Below are 18,550 nucleotides of genomic sequence, written 5' to 3'. Positions count from 1 at the left end.
TGACCTCTCCACAAGAGACGGGGCCCCCGAGGCAGTGGCCCCCGCCCTCAGCCTGAGCCGGCATCGGCTTTAGACAAGCCTGCCGGTCTCTGCAGACGATGGCAGCCAGGTGATGACAGAACTGGGGGCACGCCTTCCAGGGGCATGGGACCCTCTGCTGCCTTCACCCATCTTCCTGAAACCTACACTGTTTGTCTGCTTAAAGGACCAGCGAAGACATCTCAGCTTCAGGAGCGCCTGGGTGCCGTGCGGGCCCCTACCCATCACCCGTGCACCAGGATCTCAGCACAGAAATCCCTCATGCACTCCTGAGAAAGCCACCTGCCGGTGACACTTCCGATGTTAATGGAACAGTGACCGGGAGCAGTGATCTGGCCCCTCGCCCCTAACTCACTGTGTGCCTGGGGCGGGGGGGGCCAGCCGCCTCTTCCTAACGTCTACCTGTCCATCGGAGCCTGAATCTCAGCTTTCTTACCTTGTGGCGTTTTGCAATAATAAAGGGAAAATGTGCTTCGTCCATAATACAATGATTCTGGTTTCCAAAACGCCAGAAGAAAGCTATGAAGGTGTGAAACTACCTTTCTGTAAGGTATTGCTCCTATTTACTTCCCACTTTTAAATACTGCAAGTCTTTTTTTAATGGATGAGGTGCTGGAGCAAAGGCCAGAACATCTGCCAAACTTACAAATAACTTAAGGAAGTAACCCCCAGATTTCCACTCACCTGCACTCGTGGCCAGGTGCCCCTGGGAACAGCAGACGTGAAACAGAGCACCCCCACCCAGGCCCCAAGGGGAGCACTCACCAGCTGCTGCTCCAAGGCAGGGATTGCGTCGTGATGGCCGTATATTATGCCAGGATTGTACTGACTGAAAAGGACGGGATAAAACACCTTCTTCCCTGCAAACCAGAAAACCAACATTCACTTAAAGTGACAGATAAAGCTACTAGGTTTATTCATTTATATTCAACCCTCAGACACACCCCTGGCGTCTGCATGCACTTCCCTGTTTCCCTTCACTGGACCCGGACAGATCTTAGAACTGCAGCAGGTAGACCAGATGGACAGACTTGGATTCCTGACTTCCTAGCACAGGGGTGATGCTCCAAGGGCTGATGGCCATTGGCTCCAGCATTGGACACCACCAGTGGGAATGGGTGTGAACAAGGGTCCCGATGCCCCCTGCCCTGCCAGATCTTAACCCTTTAACTACTGGCTCTCGGGGCAGTCGGCCAGGATGACCTCAGGCAGCAGGAACAGACTCAGGGAGCCCAGGGTGGCTGCTCTTTATCCACTGACACAGAAGCATTTCAGGTTTTTAACAACCGACACAGCCATTCCAGTGGCTAGCAGTTGAGTGTCGGCCTTGCCACTGAGTCCCAGGCTTTGAGAACAGTTTTTGGGGTTGTGGGTTCTTTCTGCTCAGGGCTGCCCCTGCCCTAGGGGCTGCCCACAGGCATGCCCTCCCTGTGGTTTCAGCAGCTTCTCTAGGCCCACGTCCTTCCCACCACACTTGCTCCTGGTTGTCCCCTGAAGCTGACCTCCCAGGAGAGAACAGAAGAGGGGTTATAAATACGCCCCTGGGACTGAGAGCTCTGGAGCTATGGTGGCCGACAGGCACCCAGCGCGACACCAAAGGAGGAATCGATGAGACGGCTCCCCGGTCTCCGTCACCGGGGGGCTGAAGGCTGATGTGGGAGCTGGTGGTCAGAGCGAGCTGTGCCGAGAAGGGAGCCCACCTGGCTGCGTGTTCAGCCTGCAGGTGTTGAGGAAGTCGGAGGTGAAGTAGATGTCCACGTCGCAGAAGAAGAGCAGCACGTTGCTGCCCTTCCAGGAGCGGGCACCCACATCCAGCCCCTTCCCCCGAGAGAACTCCCCGCTCAGCTGGATGAAGGTGAAGTTCCTGAAGTTGGCGGCTCTGAAAGGGAAACCACGGTCACTCAGGGGCCCAGGCTCGCAGGACGGAACTCCCTGGAAAATACACAGCCAAGACCCACGGCATCTCGCCCCGGGCACCCTGTGACCCGAGGGCGCTGGGATTAAGGGCATGAAAATATCTAGTGAAGTTTTGACGTATCAGTCGCTCACTCGTGTCCAACTCCTTGCGACCCCGTGGACTGTAGCCCACCAGGCTCCTCTGTCCATGGAATTCTCCAGGCAAGAATCCTGGAGCGGGTAGCTCGTCCATTTTTCAGGGGATCTTTGCAACCCAGGGATGGAACGCAGGTCTCCTGTGTTGCAGGCAGATTCTTTACTGTCTGAGCCAGTGTAAGTACCAGCTTAATTCTTATTTCTTCCCATATTGAAAACAACTGCCAAGGCTAACGTGAGGGAGAGAACACGAGCCAGTCAAGACCAGGCAACAGAACCTGGGACAGCCCCTTGGCCCCGGAGTCAATGAAACCACTGGCCAAGGAAATACAGCCACGCTGCCATGGCCCCACCAAGCAGCTCCCCATCAGCATTGAAGTCCAGGAGCCCAGCAGGACGGTCTGGGCCTATCCCCAGACACTTACACCTGGACCCCCTTTGCCACCCACAGGTGAAGCGGCCAAACATGCCAAGGACGCAACACTGGGATTCAGAAGGTTGGGGCGTCTGGGGCCTGGCTCTCCTGTGCATTAAGGCTGTGATCTAAGCAAGCCCATCAATCTCCTGGAGCCTCGGTTGCCTCATCTGCAAAACGGGAATAACCACATCTTTCTTAAGAGCTCAGTTATCAGTGAGGCAAGCACGGCCAAGGGCATGAAGCACTGGGTAAGCATCAGCCAGCCTGTTACCAGCACAGGGCTGGGTGATGGAGTCCAGGTGTTTCTTCACTTGGCAATTCTTGCCCAGAACCTTCTGAAATGGGGCATGTCTTGAACAAAAGTTCCAGGAATTCATCCAGTACCATGTGGGACAGGGACTGTCTTCTCCCAGAGAGAACCAGAGACCCACTCTGCTCCTATTGGAGCTCCCAAGTCCACCTGTGCAGCCCTCGTATCCAGCCAGCACCCCCTCCTGCTGGCTGGACATGCCTTTCCTGCCTGATGGCTTCCTCGCCCCCGGCTCTGAGTCCTCCCCTATCCCAGCCTATCCCATCCCCCAAGTTCTCTCTAATCTTGATGCCTCAAAAGAGGTTAAAAAACCCATGTGGTGGTGGTTGAGTCACTAAATCGTGTCTGACTCTTGCGACCCCATGGACTGTAGCCCACCAGCCTCCTCTGTCCATGGGATTCTCCAGGCAAGGATACTGGAGTGGGTTGCCATTCCCTTCTGCAGGGGAATCTTTCCGACCCAGGGATCGAACCTGGGTCTCCCGCATTGCAGGCGGATTCTTTACCATCTGAGCCACCAGGGAAGGCCCCTCAATAGTCCATACCCACTGTGTGAAGTCTGTAACTACCTCGGGTGAAGGTCAACACAAATCCAGAGTCACGAGCTTTACACTTGTGGTTTAATCAGCGGAACTTGTTCTGCTACCCCTTCCTGATCTGTCACCTCCCTTTAGACCTGGGAGTGAGCTTGGTTGGTTTTTATCCTGGAAACCTGGGCCCAACCTTGTCTGAGTCCAAGGCCAGAGATAGCAGGAGATCTGGTGTGGGGTGGAGCACTGGAGGGTGAGTCAGGAGCCCCGGGCCAGGCTCTGGAGCCACCCAGCCCCACTGGGTGCTCGGCCGATGCTGGGGACTAAACACGTCCACAGACGAACGACCCCAGTCCAGCCCCGCCTCGCATTACCTGGGGCAGTCACTCCACTTCTCCGGTCTGCTCCCTCACTGCCCAGCCTCATGGATGAGCTCAGGCCCTTCACCAGGTAAGATTCTACTGTTGGGGGATTCAGCCCAGCACCTGCTCTACGTGAGGGGGACTCTCCTCTTTCAGAACTCCGTCTTGACTCTTCTCTCCAGGTAAGTGGCCCCGGATCCTATTTCCTGAGCTGCGCCTTGAGGTTACGTCCCAAGGCTTCCCCCAAAGGGATGGCCCGGCCTCCTTGTCCCCAGAGAAGACGTCCAGCTGACCTGCGGCCCTTGCACCATCCTCCCCCCCGCCCCCCGCCAGAGGTTTCTGCAGCCCACCTCCCCCTGCCCTACCTGGTCCGTTTCCAGGACGGTTCGACCCTTGAGAGATGCCTGACTCTCCACCTGTTCTTCCCCCACCCTGGGGCCCAGCTTCCTCTCGGAGCTGCAGCAGGTCTCTGCTCTCAACAGTCTCACCGTCCACGCTCTGTGGGGCCCGCCCAGCCCGCAGGGACATCGGTCAGCTGATTTCCAGGGCAGGCAGGGCCGGCCTGCTGAAGCATCAAATCCTGGTTCAGATGCATCTGACCCATGACTCAGGTGCCTCCTCCCAGAGGCTTCCCAAGGTCTGTCATTAGAGGTTTCAAATAGACAAAAACACTTCCTATTTGAACAACAGCAAGTAACTTCTGCCAAGAGTAGAGGAGGGCAGGTCCCTGAATTGTGGTGTTAAAAGACACGCAGGATTTTCATCCCAAATAGCCTACAGTTTATCGGTGCTGACACACCAAATATTTACACAAATAGCATATTTGCTACTGTGTAGAATATCAAACATTTATACAAAGTGGAGTCACGGTGAATAGTTAAAATAATACAGACGGCGTGAGTAACTGATCCACCAGGTCTTCCCTGGTGGCGCAGGGGTAAGAAATCCGCCTGCCAACGCAGGAGCCTCGAGTGCCATCCCTCATCCAGGAGGGTCCCACATGCCACAGAGGCGCTAAGCCCATGCGCCGCGACTCCTGAGCCCGTGCTCTGCAACGAGAGAAGCCACCGCAACGAGAAGCCCCAGCAACGCAACAAAGAGTAGCCCCGCTCGCCACAGCTAGAGACAAGGCCTCACAGCATCAAAGACCCAGCACAGCCAAAAATAAATAAGTTATATATATATATGGACTTCCCTGGTGGCTCAGACAGTAAAGCGTCTGCCTACAAGGTGGGAGACCCGGGTTCAGTCCCCTGGGTTGGGAAGATCCCCTGGAGAAGGAAGTGGCAACCCACTGCAGTACTCTTGCCTGGAAAATCCCATTGACGGAGGAGCCTGGTAGGCTACAGTCCGTGGGGTTGCAAAGAGTCGGACACGACAGCGACTAGCACTTTCACGTTCTTACTGAACGAACAGCAGGGAAGACGAGCAGCCTGGGGGCTGAGCGAGTGGCAGGGAGACGCCTGAGCAAGGGCTACAGGTCTGGGGGGATGTGGCCTGACAGGGCACATGTGCCCCACACAGAGGTCAGTCTCATCTGTTCCGTCCCCTGGTTCCCCAAACCCTGGCCTGAAGCGAAAGTGAAAAAGTCGCTCAGTTGTGTCTGACTCTTTGTGACCCCATGGACTATACAGTCTCCAGACCAGAATACTGGAGTGGGTAGCCTTTCCTTTCTGCAGGGGATCTTCCCAACCCAGGGATCGAACCCAGGTCTCCCGCACTGCAGGCGGATTCTTTACCAGCTGAGCCACAAGGGAAGCCCAAGAATATTGGAGTGGGTAGCCTAGCCCTTCTCCAGGGGATCTTCCCGACCCAGGAATCGAACCAGGGTCTCCTGCATTGCAGGTGGATTCCGGTCTGAGCTCCGCTAAAGGACCGCTCTTCACGGCTGGGTCTTGGCGAGTGGGGTGGAGCTTGAGGGGTGGGAGCGGAGGGGCCTGCCTGTCAGTCACGGATTTGGCAAAAGGGGTGGGGCCAGCTCACCGTCCCGGCGCTTGAGACGACCCTGACTTAGAATTATTTAAGTCACAGCATCAACTCTGTGCTTCAGCGCGTTGTCTGAAGAGAAAGAGAACGCAGGGAAACGGCTGCTGGGGCCTCCCCTCGTGGCCAGACGCACAGGGCACTCGGCCTCCTTTCTCTCCAGCCTCTCCACGGGGACGAGACCGCCCGTGGCACCGCCCCAGCCGAAGGCGCACTTTAAAGCTGCTTTCCGCTGTCCAGCGTCTGCAGGCCCGACAGGAAGCCCCAGGACACAGCCCCTGCCTGCCCTGTGCACGTAGCAGCCCCTCGGCCCCAGCCCCCACCCCGCACCCCACAGAACCCCAGTTCCCCATCCACCCTGACCAGCGCCGGCCAGCGGGGGACATTAGGAACCTGGACCAGCGTGCACTCAGAGGCAGGGTGGGGACAGTCTCTGCTGGCCCAGAAAGCCCCATCGGCCGGTCCTGGGCACTGGGCAGGCAGGGGGACTCTGTCGGCATCTCCGCTTCCCAGAAGGGCTGCGAGGTCACTGCACTCGGCTACACGCCTGTCTGCAGGCGGATATCCGGGCCTCCCCCGCATCCCCTCTGCTCACTCAGCCCAGCACCCCTCTAACTAACCAGCGCCCAGAGCATCCTCCTTCTCCCCTCCTACCACCAGGAAGGGCCTCTGATGACTGACACGGGGTCTCTGCTGAGAACAAGGGCTGAGCTGGAGACACCAGCGGCCGAATCAGGATGACTTCCTTCCTGTGTTGTCTAGGACAGCGAGGTGAGCACTCGGCGAAGCAGCGGGGCTGGAGGTGGGCCGCCCTCACGCCTGACACTCACCGGCACCAGCTCGAGAGCCGAGGGCGCGCGGGCTGAAGGGACACCGGCGGCCGCACCTGCCCGCGGAGGGACTCGCCCGCTGGGCCCCAGCACCTGCCGCAGCGCGGGGACCGTGTACTAAGGGCTGTGCAAAAGCAAGGACACGTTTCAACACGGAACACCGACTTGCCGCAGTGGGTCGTGGGTGTGGGACTGTGCGCAACACGACCACAAGGCTGCAGCCCAGACGCAGAGGTGCGCAGGCAGGGGGCGATGCTGAGCTCTGTCCATCCCCACACTCTCCGCCAGAAGACGGGTACCGATGGCGTGGACACGCGGGGACCTCCTGTCAGCTCCACGGTCTCCTCTCCGGGGATCCACTTCCTCCACGGACTCCAGGGAAGATCCCCCCGATCCTCATGGTCCCTGTCGAGTGGCATCCCCTCTCACCCTCCCTCGGGAGGAGGTGTCCTCTCTGAGCCCCCAGGCGTTGGGGCCAGTCCCTCCTTCATCTTCTGGGACCCGATGCCTTCTCTCGCCCGTGCACTTGACCCCCCTGGCCTGTCCTCTAAACCCTGCAGAACAGGGGCTGTCCTTATCTCTATCTTCAGGGCTGACAGCGCTTGCAGTAAACAGTTCCCACGCGACACAGAGCAGCTCCATAAACACTGGATGAGTCAGGAGATGAGTCCATGGACTCAGACCTGTTACCGTGGGAGGCGCTGCCCCAGGACACCACCTCCTCCTCTGGGGTGGGTCTCCCTCCCCAATCAGGAAGAGGCCCCAGTCAACTCTTTCTCAGGCACAAACCCAAGCTTTACAGAAGATTACAAATATGTCAGTAAAAGAAAAAAAGAGCGAGGAGGAAAATAAGATGTAATTTGGTTTGAAATATTTCATTTACCCATACAAACAAATGCAATATCTAGCGGCATATCCAGAGTAACAAAGGCTTCTCAGGTGACGCTAGTGGTCAAGAATCTGCCTGCCAATGCAGGAGACGCAAGAGATGCCAAGTTTGATCCCTGGGTCGGGAAGATCCCCTGGAGGAGAGCATGGCAACCCACTCCAGTATTCTTGCATGAAAAATTCTATGGACAAGAGGAAGCCTGGTAGGCTACAGCCCACGGGGTTGTGAAGAGTTGGAACTACACTAAGCGACTGAACACACACACACACACACACACACAGAGTAACTGCCTTGTAAGAAACGGGGTTTTTCAAGGCATTGCATTTTTTACTATGTAATTTCTTGTTATGAATCAGAGTCTGCAGTCCCAAATGGCCTCGGGATTACTTATAATTATTTCTTCTCTTTTCTTCTTGAACTGTAATTATCGACTGACAAAATTCTTGAGCTTCTCCTTCAATTCCTTTTTCTTAATATAAGTCCGATGCATGCGGTCTCCTCCAGGTTAGATGCAGTCATGCTGACAGAGGTTAAAATGACCTGAGGAAGCTACTGTTTCAACGGAGACTTAATTTCTCTAATTGACTTGCATTTCCCAGAACTGCTGGCTTAAAAATGATAAAAGATCTTGCTGTCTAATGTGATCTACTCTAATATCAATATCTTCTGACCACTGCAAGGAAATTATCTTAATGTGACACTTCCCACAAGAGCCCTTCATTTAAAAAAAAAAAAAGCACATTTAACAATTTACATAGAAATATATATTTAATGTATAACTTAAAAATTTAAATCTAACACCCCTGAATATTGACATTGCTTATGACTTCTACTTACTAAAGGGATCTGAATACAGTGAATAATTTAAAGCTAAACATATTCCCAGCTAGTTTTCTATAGCAGGCATTTTAAACAATTTAGAGTTCTCTAGTTTCTGAGCCTATTATATACAAGCCTGCTTATACAATTGTTTTAGCAAGTTTCTTTTGAAAAGACAAACAAAATTGACAAACCTTCAGCTTATTATCTAGAAAAATAAGAGAGATGACTCAAATTAACAAAATTATAAACAAAAAAGGAGACATTACAGCTGATACCACAGAAATACTAAATATCATAAGAGACAACCGTAAACAATTACATACCAACAAATTAGATAACAGAAATTGATTCGTTCCTAGAAATGTACATCTTATCAAGACTGAATCATGAAGTAACAGAAAATCTGAACAGACAAATATTGAACAAGGAGATTGAATCAGTAGTCAAAAAGTAAGCATAAGCCAAGAGATACAAACGCTGCACGTTAGTCACTAAGCTAGACTTTCTCAAGATATTCTTAAAATATGTATATATTAGCTAGATTTAGAATAGTTTTATCACAATGCTGATAGCCAAGTGAAATAAATTTCATTTAAACTGGTTTCAAATCTTATTATTTTCAATGAACAGCTATGGCTTTTTGGAGTGAGAGTCTGCTGGGATGTTAAGACTGGGAATCTGGAAGTTACAGACGAGGTTCAGATCTGCCCGTCGCCCGCATCAGGAGCGGCAGCCTGAGTACCAACCTCTTTAAACCTCCACTATTTCATCTAAGAAATGGGGTATGGACTCCCAGTGATTGAGCCGACACTTCCACTGCAGCAGGCACGGGTTTGATCCCTGGTGGGGAGCTAAGATCCCACACGCCGTGCAGAAAAAAAAATGGGGTTAATAACAGCTTCTATCTTATAAGGTTGGTGCGAACATTAAATGTCATTCATGTTAAGAAGAGTTTAATAACAATGTTTAATAATAATTATTAATAATGATCTGATATTATTTACTAATTAAATAATTATTTAATAATAAGTTTAACATTATTCAAAGATGAGATGCATTTTAATTAAAGTTTTAGCATCTTAAGAGAATGATGAAAATGGTAGTTAAGTAAAGCTTCTTCTACGTGTTTTACATAGATTACTATGTACAAATTTACTACACACTGGGCATTGTCCTTCTCCCAGTGGACAAACACTGAACATTTAAAACTGGGTAAGGCCCTATGCGAAGGGCTGGAGTCACAGAAGCATGTGACTCGGTGATAATCTAGCAGCTGATAACCTAGTGAGGACAACAGAAAGAAACGTCAACAGGCAAATCACATGCCAGGTCCCGTATATGAGAGATGCTGAGGGAGAGGGTAGCCAGAGCTCAGAGAGGGGAGGACAGAGCAGGGTGAGCTCCAGAGTGGGGATCTGGGTGCGGATGGACAGACAGAGGGTCAGAGCAAGCAGGAAGGAGGGTGGAGGCGACGCCAGGCCTAAGGGAACACGGAGAGCGACGACGAAGGGTGAACTGCGCCCCTGTGCGGCTGCGGGGCACTGAGCCATCAAAACGGGGTGAGAGGTAAGAGCCGGCCTGGGGACCAGACTGGGTACCCGAGGGGGTACAGCGGGTGATGAGGAACCCCATCTGCTCCGTGGGGTTGCAGGCAGCCACCATGGGGAACCAGCTCAGGCTGGCGGCAGAGGGCAGGGCATTCCTAAAGCAACATCCGGGAGGGGGCAGAACACGCCGCACGGCCTCCGGGACATCAACACCGCAGCGTCACTGGTGAACGGTGAACAGAACGGGGAGGCAGCAAGTTTCTGCAGCGCCGCTTCAAAGACTGGCTCAGGCCTCAGCACGAAGTCCCCTTCAGGGCTGGCTTCGTCTCTGGGAGTTTTCCAAACCATCCTTACCCTGGGAATGATTGTACTTTCCTTGTTCAGATTCTATTCATTCTAGGCTCACCACACAGCCCTCTGATTGTGACTTCAGCCCGCCAGGTAATGTGATACGGAAGAAACTGCCTTGATAGAGTCCCAGGCACTCCGGCCACTGGACAGAGTATTTCCTGTGACACGGCCTCGGTGGCCTCCATGGACATTTGTCCATGAGACTCGTGTAAAGCTGGCCCCGAGTATCTACGAGCAAATGTCTGATCGCCTTCTGATGTCCTTGGAAGATGCCAGACCCAGCCTGACTGTGCTTTAGAGTCACCTGCACCTCTACTTAAAACACTCCAAAAGGAGGCAGCTCAGGCAGCCCCTGGAGGGACCTCCACTGTCCTAGACAACCGTTCTCAATCGTGGCTGCATGTCAGAATCATCTGGAAGGCGTGAAAAAGATCCACACCTCCCGTGACTACCTGCAGAGATGTTAAAACCTACCCACCGGGCAGAGGACGTGAATTGTAATAACTCCCGCTCCTCACTCCCAAGTAGAGATGAAAAGAATACTGCAATGCGTTGGAGTCGAGAGATTTCTATTTCATTTACATTTAGGATATTCAATTATTTTATTCCCTTTGATCTCCCTTCAGCGGGCGCCACGGCTTTAAACTGGTACTAGTTTTAAACTCTTTTAACTCCTTATTGCTTTAGAACAGAGGTTGGCAAACTTTTTCTATAAAGGATCAGTCAGTAAAAAGTTTAGCTTTGTGAGTTACGCCATCTCTGTCGTAACTGCTCAGCTTGGCAGTCAAGTATCAAAGCAGCCATAAACGATACAGAAAGAGATGAGCAGGCCTTCGAGCCAATAAAACTTCATTTACAAAAGTAAGTGTGAACAGAATTTGACCACTGCACTGCTTCAGATATCTGAATAATTACTACCATTCTGATCTTGAGCTCAGTAATACAAAATTAGTAACCAAGCCTGAAAATAAACACAAAAAGTGCACTTAGTCTCATCATCTTATATTTTGACTATCATCCTGGTACCAGTTACCAGAATCTCAAAACAGAGGGACTTGTTTATATTCAAACCAGATGGACCTACTCAGATGATTTCCACCCCCAGTACCTCTGACCACCCTCCAAGACATACCTACAGAGAAACCACCCAGCTGGTCATTCACCTGTGGCCACAAAGCAGAAGCAGTGAGCAGACGGTACCACCAGCCTCCTCACACGCAGAAAATGCCACAGATGTGTACTCATTAAGTACATGTTTATTCATTTATTTGGATAGGGGAAAAAACCCCTCTCTGTTGTTTTTTTAATACATTTATTCCCCCTTGTAACTGATGAATGGGGTAGAAACCCACAAGCCTCCGTCCAAAGGCGCTGGTTCAACAGCGTCTGTGAGTCGAGGGTCCCACCCACCAGTCATCACCGCCCACTCCTCACTGATCTCAAAATGCAGGATGAGAGAATCAGAGGGTGAGCCCATCTGCGAAGTGGATGAGACGGAGCCCTGAAGAGCAGGGCTGAGAAGCAGCTCCCCACAAGGCCATGCTCCCCAACTCCATCCCTGCCGAGTGTAGTCCCTACACCTGCCATTCACACGGTGGGATGGTGGGCTGGAGAAGCCTTGTCCCCTCACCCAGGCCACTCTGGGCGTTCGTCTCCAGGATGGGTGCGAGGCGGGTGGTCCCCAGGAAGGAGGGCGCAGAAGCAACTCCTCATCCCCTTCCACACACAAGGCCAGCCCATCGCTCTCCCGGGTCGGGCCATTGGCAGCGGAAAGGACATAAACCAGCTTGGACAAGCTCAGGTACCACCTCCCAGGCTCAGCTGCCGGACTCCCGACGAGGGCTCCACCTCAGACTCACCTGGAAGTGTTCTCAAGTATTCCTTTGACCTCATCCATTTCTTCTTTGCCAAAGTAAACGACAGTGAGATGAACCCTCCCGTCCTGTTGGATGCATATCTCCCTGGAAAACAAAACACGGAAGTCTGGTCCTGGGTCCACAACGACAGGCAAAGCCCAAACAAATACCTGTTCTGTAAAGTGAAAAAGGGCCCCCTGGGAATGAACCACCAGCAAACCAGAGCAGGGGACAGGACACTCCAGCTGGCTCGTCCCAACATCCGTATTCCTATTTCTCTTAGCAAGAATACCATGGAATTTTAACATGTAGGTCTGGTCAATGAAAACGCAAGATGCAAGAGGCTGCAGGCTCAACCTGCCCCAGGTCTGGCCTGTTGGGGCCGGGATCCAATGTCCAGAACAGCGCTGGGGCCATCCCCTTCTCTGCCATAAGAAGTCTACGAAGGACGGAAGACAGAGCCCATTGTACAGATGAGAACATCAATGTCCAGCAAGGGTGAGACTGGACTCCTCGTCCTTGCCTTTTCTTGTCCATGCAACACAAAATAGTTTTAGAGACTGAACAAGCAAAGGTTAAAAGACATTTCTTCTTTTGGGGGCTCCAGAAACCCTGGGGACACCCAGCATCGTGGCGGTGACCAGGTGACAGGCCAGAAGCACCGCTGCTGGACCTCCCTAGGCGGGTGGATTCCCTCCCTGCTCCCCACTGCCCCCTCTGTGGCTGACGGTATGTGTATGTGTCTGTGCATCATTTCAGCAGACTTCTGAAAGCAACTTAAAGGTACACGTCTACTTTGCTGCTGTTCAACTGCTAAGTCCAACTCTCTGTGACCCCATGAACTGCAGCACGCCAGGCGTCCCTGTCCTTCACTATCTTGAGGCAAAACGTTTGCTCAAACTCCTGTCCATCCCATCGGTGATGCCATTCAACCATCTCATCCTCTGTCATCCCCTTCTCCCACCTTCAGTCTTGCCCAGCATCAGGGTCTTTTCCAATGGGTCAGTTCTTCCCATCAGGTGGCCAAAAGATTGGAGTTTCACCTTCAGCATCAGTCCTTCCAATGAATATTCAGGACTGATTTCCTTTAGGATTAATTGGTTTGATCTCCTTGCAGTCCAAGAGACTCTCAAGAGTCTTCTCCAACACCACAGTTCAAAAGCATCAACTCTTCGGCCCTCAGTCTTCTTTATACAATTTTATTGGCAGGATGATATTTTGGGAAATGCTGATACTTCGCTTGTCCTTATGTTTCATTCCTTTGTTTTTGTGTTGCAACTTTCCTGAGCCTCTAGACAACCACCCACATCAGAGAGTTTCAGAGTCTCTGAGCTCTAACTGCAGAGGCCATTTTATCCAGTGATTTTTAGCGTGACACCAAGGAGGAGGGGCTGCCTACCTGGGGTTGCTGGGAAGATCAGAGAAGATATGGTTCCTGCCCTCAAAAACTTTCTTAAGAAATAAATGAGCGAATGAAATAATCAGGAAGCTCGTGGCACGGATGAAAAAGCACACGGAATTCAGAGAGGATGACCACCCCGCAGGCTGGACGGGCTGCACCTTGAGGGACGTGCCGCACTGCGGTGCAGAGAGGAGGAGGAGAGAACTCCAGAGGGCAGAAGTACCGGGGCAGAGCCTGCTGACCCGGGCAAGAGGCACAGGCTTCACCCGCTCAGCGCCTTGGCTCTGCGAATTCTCTCTCGTCTCAGAGGAAGGAAGAGAGGATCTGACTCTGAAACCAGACTGAATGTGGGGCTCTGAGAAGCAGATAAGGGACCAGGAATGGGGCTGGGGTGTTGTTTCTGCTTCAAAACTGAGAGCTTCCCAGCCCCGCCCCTGCAGACCGAGCTTCTACCCACAGGGGACAAACTTCTCTGTGCATCAAAGACTCCTTCTGCAAACCTGCCGGAGAATGCGGCGACTCCCTTGGCTAGGGCAGAATAAAAGCACACACAGCATCAGGGGCCTGGAAAACTGTGCTCTAAATTGTGTGCGCTGGGGAAAAAAATCCATCCCAGGACGGATTCAGGAGAGGGTCACCCACTGAGCCTGAATAAAAAGCCTCCTTGTTTTTTTCTAGCAACATCTTTGTTGGCATTTTAAAATCCATCAAAGGACTTCCTGTTTTCAAGGAATAAAACAGAGACACACTGGGCCTTTACTTCTCATTCACCAGCTCCGGCTTCCTGAAAAGGCAAAGCCGAGTTTATTCTGAGGGCCACCTCCAGGCCCCACTCCATTCATTCATTCACTACTTCCTGCCTTCATTCAACAAACGAGAAGTCTTAAAAATCAAGTAAGGCGTTTCTACCCTTAAGAGGGTCTCCATCTGATTGGAGCTTGCATGATTAAAACTATCTACATAGCGGCCAACACACGCTGCCTCCCAGGGAGAAACACCATCACCATCTGTCTGATAATTTTACAAACTTTCATATTTTTCAAAGCAGGCTTCACTGGACTGCATCCCCTGAAAGACGAGAGGACAAACGCTGAGTCCCATTGCTGTATGATGCATAATTCTCACTGGAGTAAGACTGGAAAAGAATAATCACGTGTGGCTCTGTAGAGGGATCATCCAGGTTTCCTGGGATTCTCCAGAGTTTAACTCTGAAAGCCCACCACCCAGTAAATGCCTCAGAGCAAACTGGGACAACTGGTCACCCTGCCCACGTCAGGGACTTGGCAGCAAGGAATGGGCAGCTGAGAGAGGGAGACACGGCACGTCAGAAACGGCAGTAAAATGAGGCAAGGAGGGTGGCGGGGATGTGGCTGATTTCTGATGGGCAATGGGGACAGGTACCAAGGTCAAGGCGGCATCCAGGCTGTGCTGAGACAGGCAAGTGGACACCCCGCAGGTGGAGAGGACTGGGGCAAGGGCTTCCCCGGCTGAGAAGGTAAGGATGCAAGGAAGTCACGTCACAGTTCTTGTCTCAGTCTGTCTGCTGTTCAGGAACATCGGGGATGAGAAGCAAACCTACCGAGGCTTTAATCACGTCCCGTGCAAAGGAAAAAGCATGAACCAGCCCGTCAGGCTGCAGTGTCTCCCTGTGGTCAGCGAGGACACTGGGGAGACTCAGGGAACAGAGAGGGATGGGGGCCCGTCAGAATCGGGCTGCAGAAAGCAAGCTTCTTCGGCTTGGTGGGTCCTCTCCCCTCCCGCACCCCACGCCGAAGGACTCACGACTCCTGGATGCCACGATTTGAGGCGCTGAGGCGTGAGAGTGAATAGTGACCCTCGACACGCTCTCCTGGGGGCCCATTTCAGGACAGCAAATGAGACCACTGCCAACTGATGGTTTTCTTCTCTTGAACAGAAGTTTCTACATCATCTGTGGCTCAAATGAAGTTAAAAACAGCCTCTATTAGGCCCCGGAGAGACCTTAATGGAAATAAGGTGAATGATGTAGATTAGTTTCTCAAACATGTGTACCAGAAACTTCCGGGGGACAGCATCGGAGTCTGATCAGAGAATGGCCTGCCCAGGGAATGGTAGGGGGCGAGGCTGCGTGAGGGACGGGGCTGGGTGAGCCACGAAAGCTTTCCTTCTGGGAACACAAAGACGACAAAGGGCCTCCTGGATCGAGGCCCCCACGGGCAGCCTGGCACAGCGCGTGCACCGCAGGGCTTGGCTGGCCCTTTGCCCACCCAGTAGAGCCCCTTCTGCAGCGCCACCTCCGTCCCAGAGTCCACAGTCACTGGTTTCTGAAGATCCAGGAATGTCCAGAAACATCTTAATGGTGCTAAGCAGGAAGAGGATTGTAAAAAGTGCTGCAGAAAATTCAAGTAAAAGGTGTCCCTGATACCATGTTTAAATGTCATAAATGCCTTGGGAGGGACAAGAGAAGAACTGGAGGAAGGGAAACGGGGGAACATTAAACAAAAATAACTAGCAAAGTCTGAGAAGACTCAGAGCAACACAGGGAAGGCTTCTCAGTCCAGCTGGAAGGTGTCAAAATAAAAATGGAGCAAACTTGGAAAGAACTGAGAAAAATCCTTGAAAATCATTAAAAAAAAAAAAAATCATTTCCACAAAAATTCTTTTTTTTTTTTTCCCTAGAGAGGCTCAGAGACAAAGACCATCCACGATGTTGTTACAGTGAGCTTCCTCCTGCAACCGCAAACAAACTACACAATGAAACGACAGATGCACTTAAAACGGATAAACCGGCCGCCAAGGGAAACCGAGAAGCCAAAAAGCAAATGCAAGAAGAGTCTCCAAAAAGGCAGAACGAGGTGATTAAAAAAAAAAAAAGGAGGGGGAGGTTGGTTTCAGCCAACACACCGCTAGGCAAAGGGAACTGAATCTGAAGCCACTTCTCCTGGGTGCACCCCCTCTGCTCTGGGCCAGGCTGAAGAAGTCTTGGGAGTGGAGGCACCTGGGGCCTTCATGGAGGGGGAAACGGCTCGTGGACCCTGTGCGGTTCCTCCAGGGATCAGGGCCACTGGACAGCAAGGGAGGAGGAGCCTGCTGGAGTGAAGAGACATCTCATCTCCATAGCAACAGTGGAGTCCCGGACCACACAGGCCCACAGGCGGCCCCAGCGCACCTGACCAGAGAGGTCCATACGTCCCCTCAGGGTCCATGCGGGTATCATTCCCACCCAGGGCAGGGACAGCCCTGGAGCTTCAGCCACGTCACTTCCTGTCAGTCCAGGAGCATCCCCCATCTCCTGTGCACAGCCTCCTCAATAAAGGCCCTGAGGGTCTCACGCTAGGAAAATTCTGTCCCACCCAACAAACAGCAGCTACCTTTTCATTAGCCACTGGGGCTGATGGAAACGAGGCTTTCCATCTGAAAATCAAATTCCTCACATAAAGGAAAGGCTTGTGTGAAAGCCAATTAAAGACGAAAGCATTAAAAATTAGATAGCAGCTAATACATTTAGAATACCTACGAAATCCATACGTAGGTCCACGAAGCAGAGAAACCAGTAACAAAGCAGCAGAAGGGCTCAAAATTAGAACACGAAAAAAGTGCCCCGAAATGAAGGAATCCACTAAAACAAATGAGGGAGTCAGTTCCTAGGCAGACTGATAAGAAGTCCAGGGTCCCCAAGGAGGAGAAAGGGGTCTGGGGCTCTCAAAGGACAGATAATGGTCTGGAATTCTCAAAGAGGAGGAAAGGACAAGCTTTTATTTTTTTCCTCTACATTCCTTAGCCTGAGTCACATAAACTGTTTTTATCTTTAAGCCTGGAACTGATGATGACACAACCAACAAGTGGTTTGGACTCTGTACTAAGGATTATATAGCCCGATTATGTATCCTGCTTGAGGACAGTTTCTCCTTCTTGAGTGTCTTCTGGCTAATCCTGTTATCTTGGAATGTGGATTGTGGGAGTGGGCCTAGTAAGATCTTTGCAACCTCCGGACATTCTTTTGATTCATTGTAATAACTAATTGGAGAGTATATAACTCCACTGCTAACACGGGCAAGGGGGGCACTCTTTCAGAGTGTCAGAAGCTTTCTTTATCTCTTTTATGCTTTAATAGAACTTTATTACCCAAAAGCTCTGAGTGATCAAGCCTCGTCTCTGGCCCCGGATTGAATTCTTCTCCTCTGGAGGCCAAGAATCCCGGCGTCTTTTGTGGTTCAGCAACAACCTTCCACAGACAAGGAAACTGAATTGCAGGAGACAGAAAAACAAGACCCTGAGCTAAGACGCATCCTGGTGAAGCGACCACGACTCACGACGAAGGAAGGCATTCTTCCTCCAATCTGGGGAAAGACAGAACAAAGCTGGCCTCACACTTCTCCACGGAGTCACATGCAGAAGAACCTCCACAACCTCCTGAGGAAAGGAAACATGTCCAAGAGCTTTACGCCCTGCCAGGGCACCCTTAAACTGTGCAGATGACAAGCAGGCGTTCTGTTCTCAAGCACTCAGGACCCTTCTTGAAGAGACATCGTGACCATGAAATCCAGGCACCCTAAACCTCGGGAATGAAGGCGTCACTGTCGGAGCACTGCTGATGAAGGCCCTAAATCCACTTACACACAGGAGCCGTGGTTATGACACAGAGTGTCCGGGCTGCGAACCCCGTCGAGGTAAAAATAACAGACAGCTGAGACATGGGGAGATGGGCCCCGGAGAGTGAGGAAACATAACCGTGCCCCTCTCTTCTTGCCAGAATTTTTCTGGTGATCTAGTCTCACATTAACGTAGGGGGCAGAGATACATGACGATTTCAATCTGCTCAGTTTCGTAAAATACGTTTTACCTTCAGAGCCATCTCTAACCAGGCCTCTAATTAGACAGAACTAGTGTCTCTCTCTCTCTCTCTTTTAGGGTTTTGGAGGTGCTGGGTCTTCACGGCTGCCTGGAGGCGTTCTCTGGTTGCAGTGAGCGGGGGCTACTCTCTAGTTCTGGCGCACGGGCTTCTCATCGTGGAGGCCTCTCTTGGGGAACACGGGCTCTGGGGTGTGCAGGCCCAGTAGGTGTGGTACACAGGCTTAGCTACTCCATGGCGGATTTTCCCAGACCAAGGATCGAACCCATGTTCCCTGCATTGGCAGGCAGATTCTTATCCACTGGACGACCAGGGAGAAGTCCGAGGA

At 51.9% G+C, this 18,550-nt stretch overlaps 1 protein-coding gene across 20 annotated transcripts in view; it reads right to left on the bottom strand.

Annotated features, from left to right (window-relative positions):
• CSGALNACT1 (chondroitin sulfate N-acetylgalactosaminyltransferase 1) overlaps positions 1-18,550 on the bottom strand; it is a 321,323-nt gene that overhangs the window by 10,420 nt on the left and 292,353 nt on the right. For 19 of the 20 annotated variants that reach the window (XM_043893972.1, XM_043893984.1, XM_043893979.1 and 16 more), the window contains 4 exons: positions 11,993-12,094; positions 4,077-4,227; positions 1,740-1,918; positions 805-899 (listed from right to left, as the gene is read on the bottom strand). In XM_043893972.1, coding sequence (XP_043749907.1) covers positions 805-899; positions 1,740-1,918; positions 4,077-4,227; positions 11,993-12,094 — 527 coding nt within the window. The remainder of the gene's footprint in view (positions 1-804; positions 900-1,739; positions 1,919-4,076; positions 4,228-11,992; positions 12,095-18,550) is intronic. The other variant, XM_043893986.1, reaches the window with a different exon arrangement.

Source organism: Cervus elaphus, chromosome 32, assembly GCF_910594005.1.
Source record: "Cervus elaphus chromosome 32, mCerEla1.1, whole genome shotgun sequence".
NCBI classification, from domain to species: domain Eukaryota; kingdom Metazoa; phylum Chordata; class Mammalia; order Artiodactyla; family Cervidae; genus Cervus; species Cervus elaphus.
This window is presented reverse-complemented; position numbering and strand designations above follow the sequence as displayed.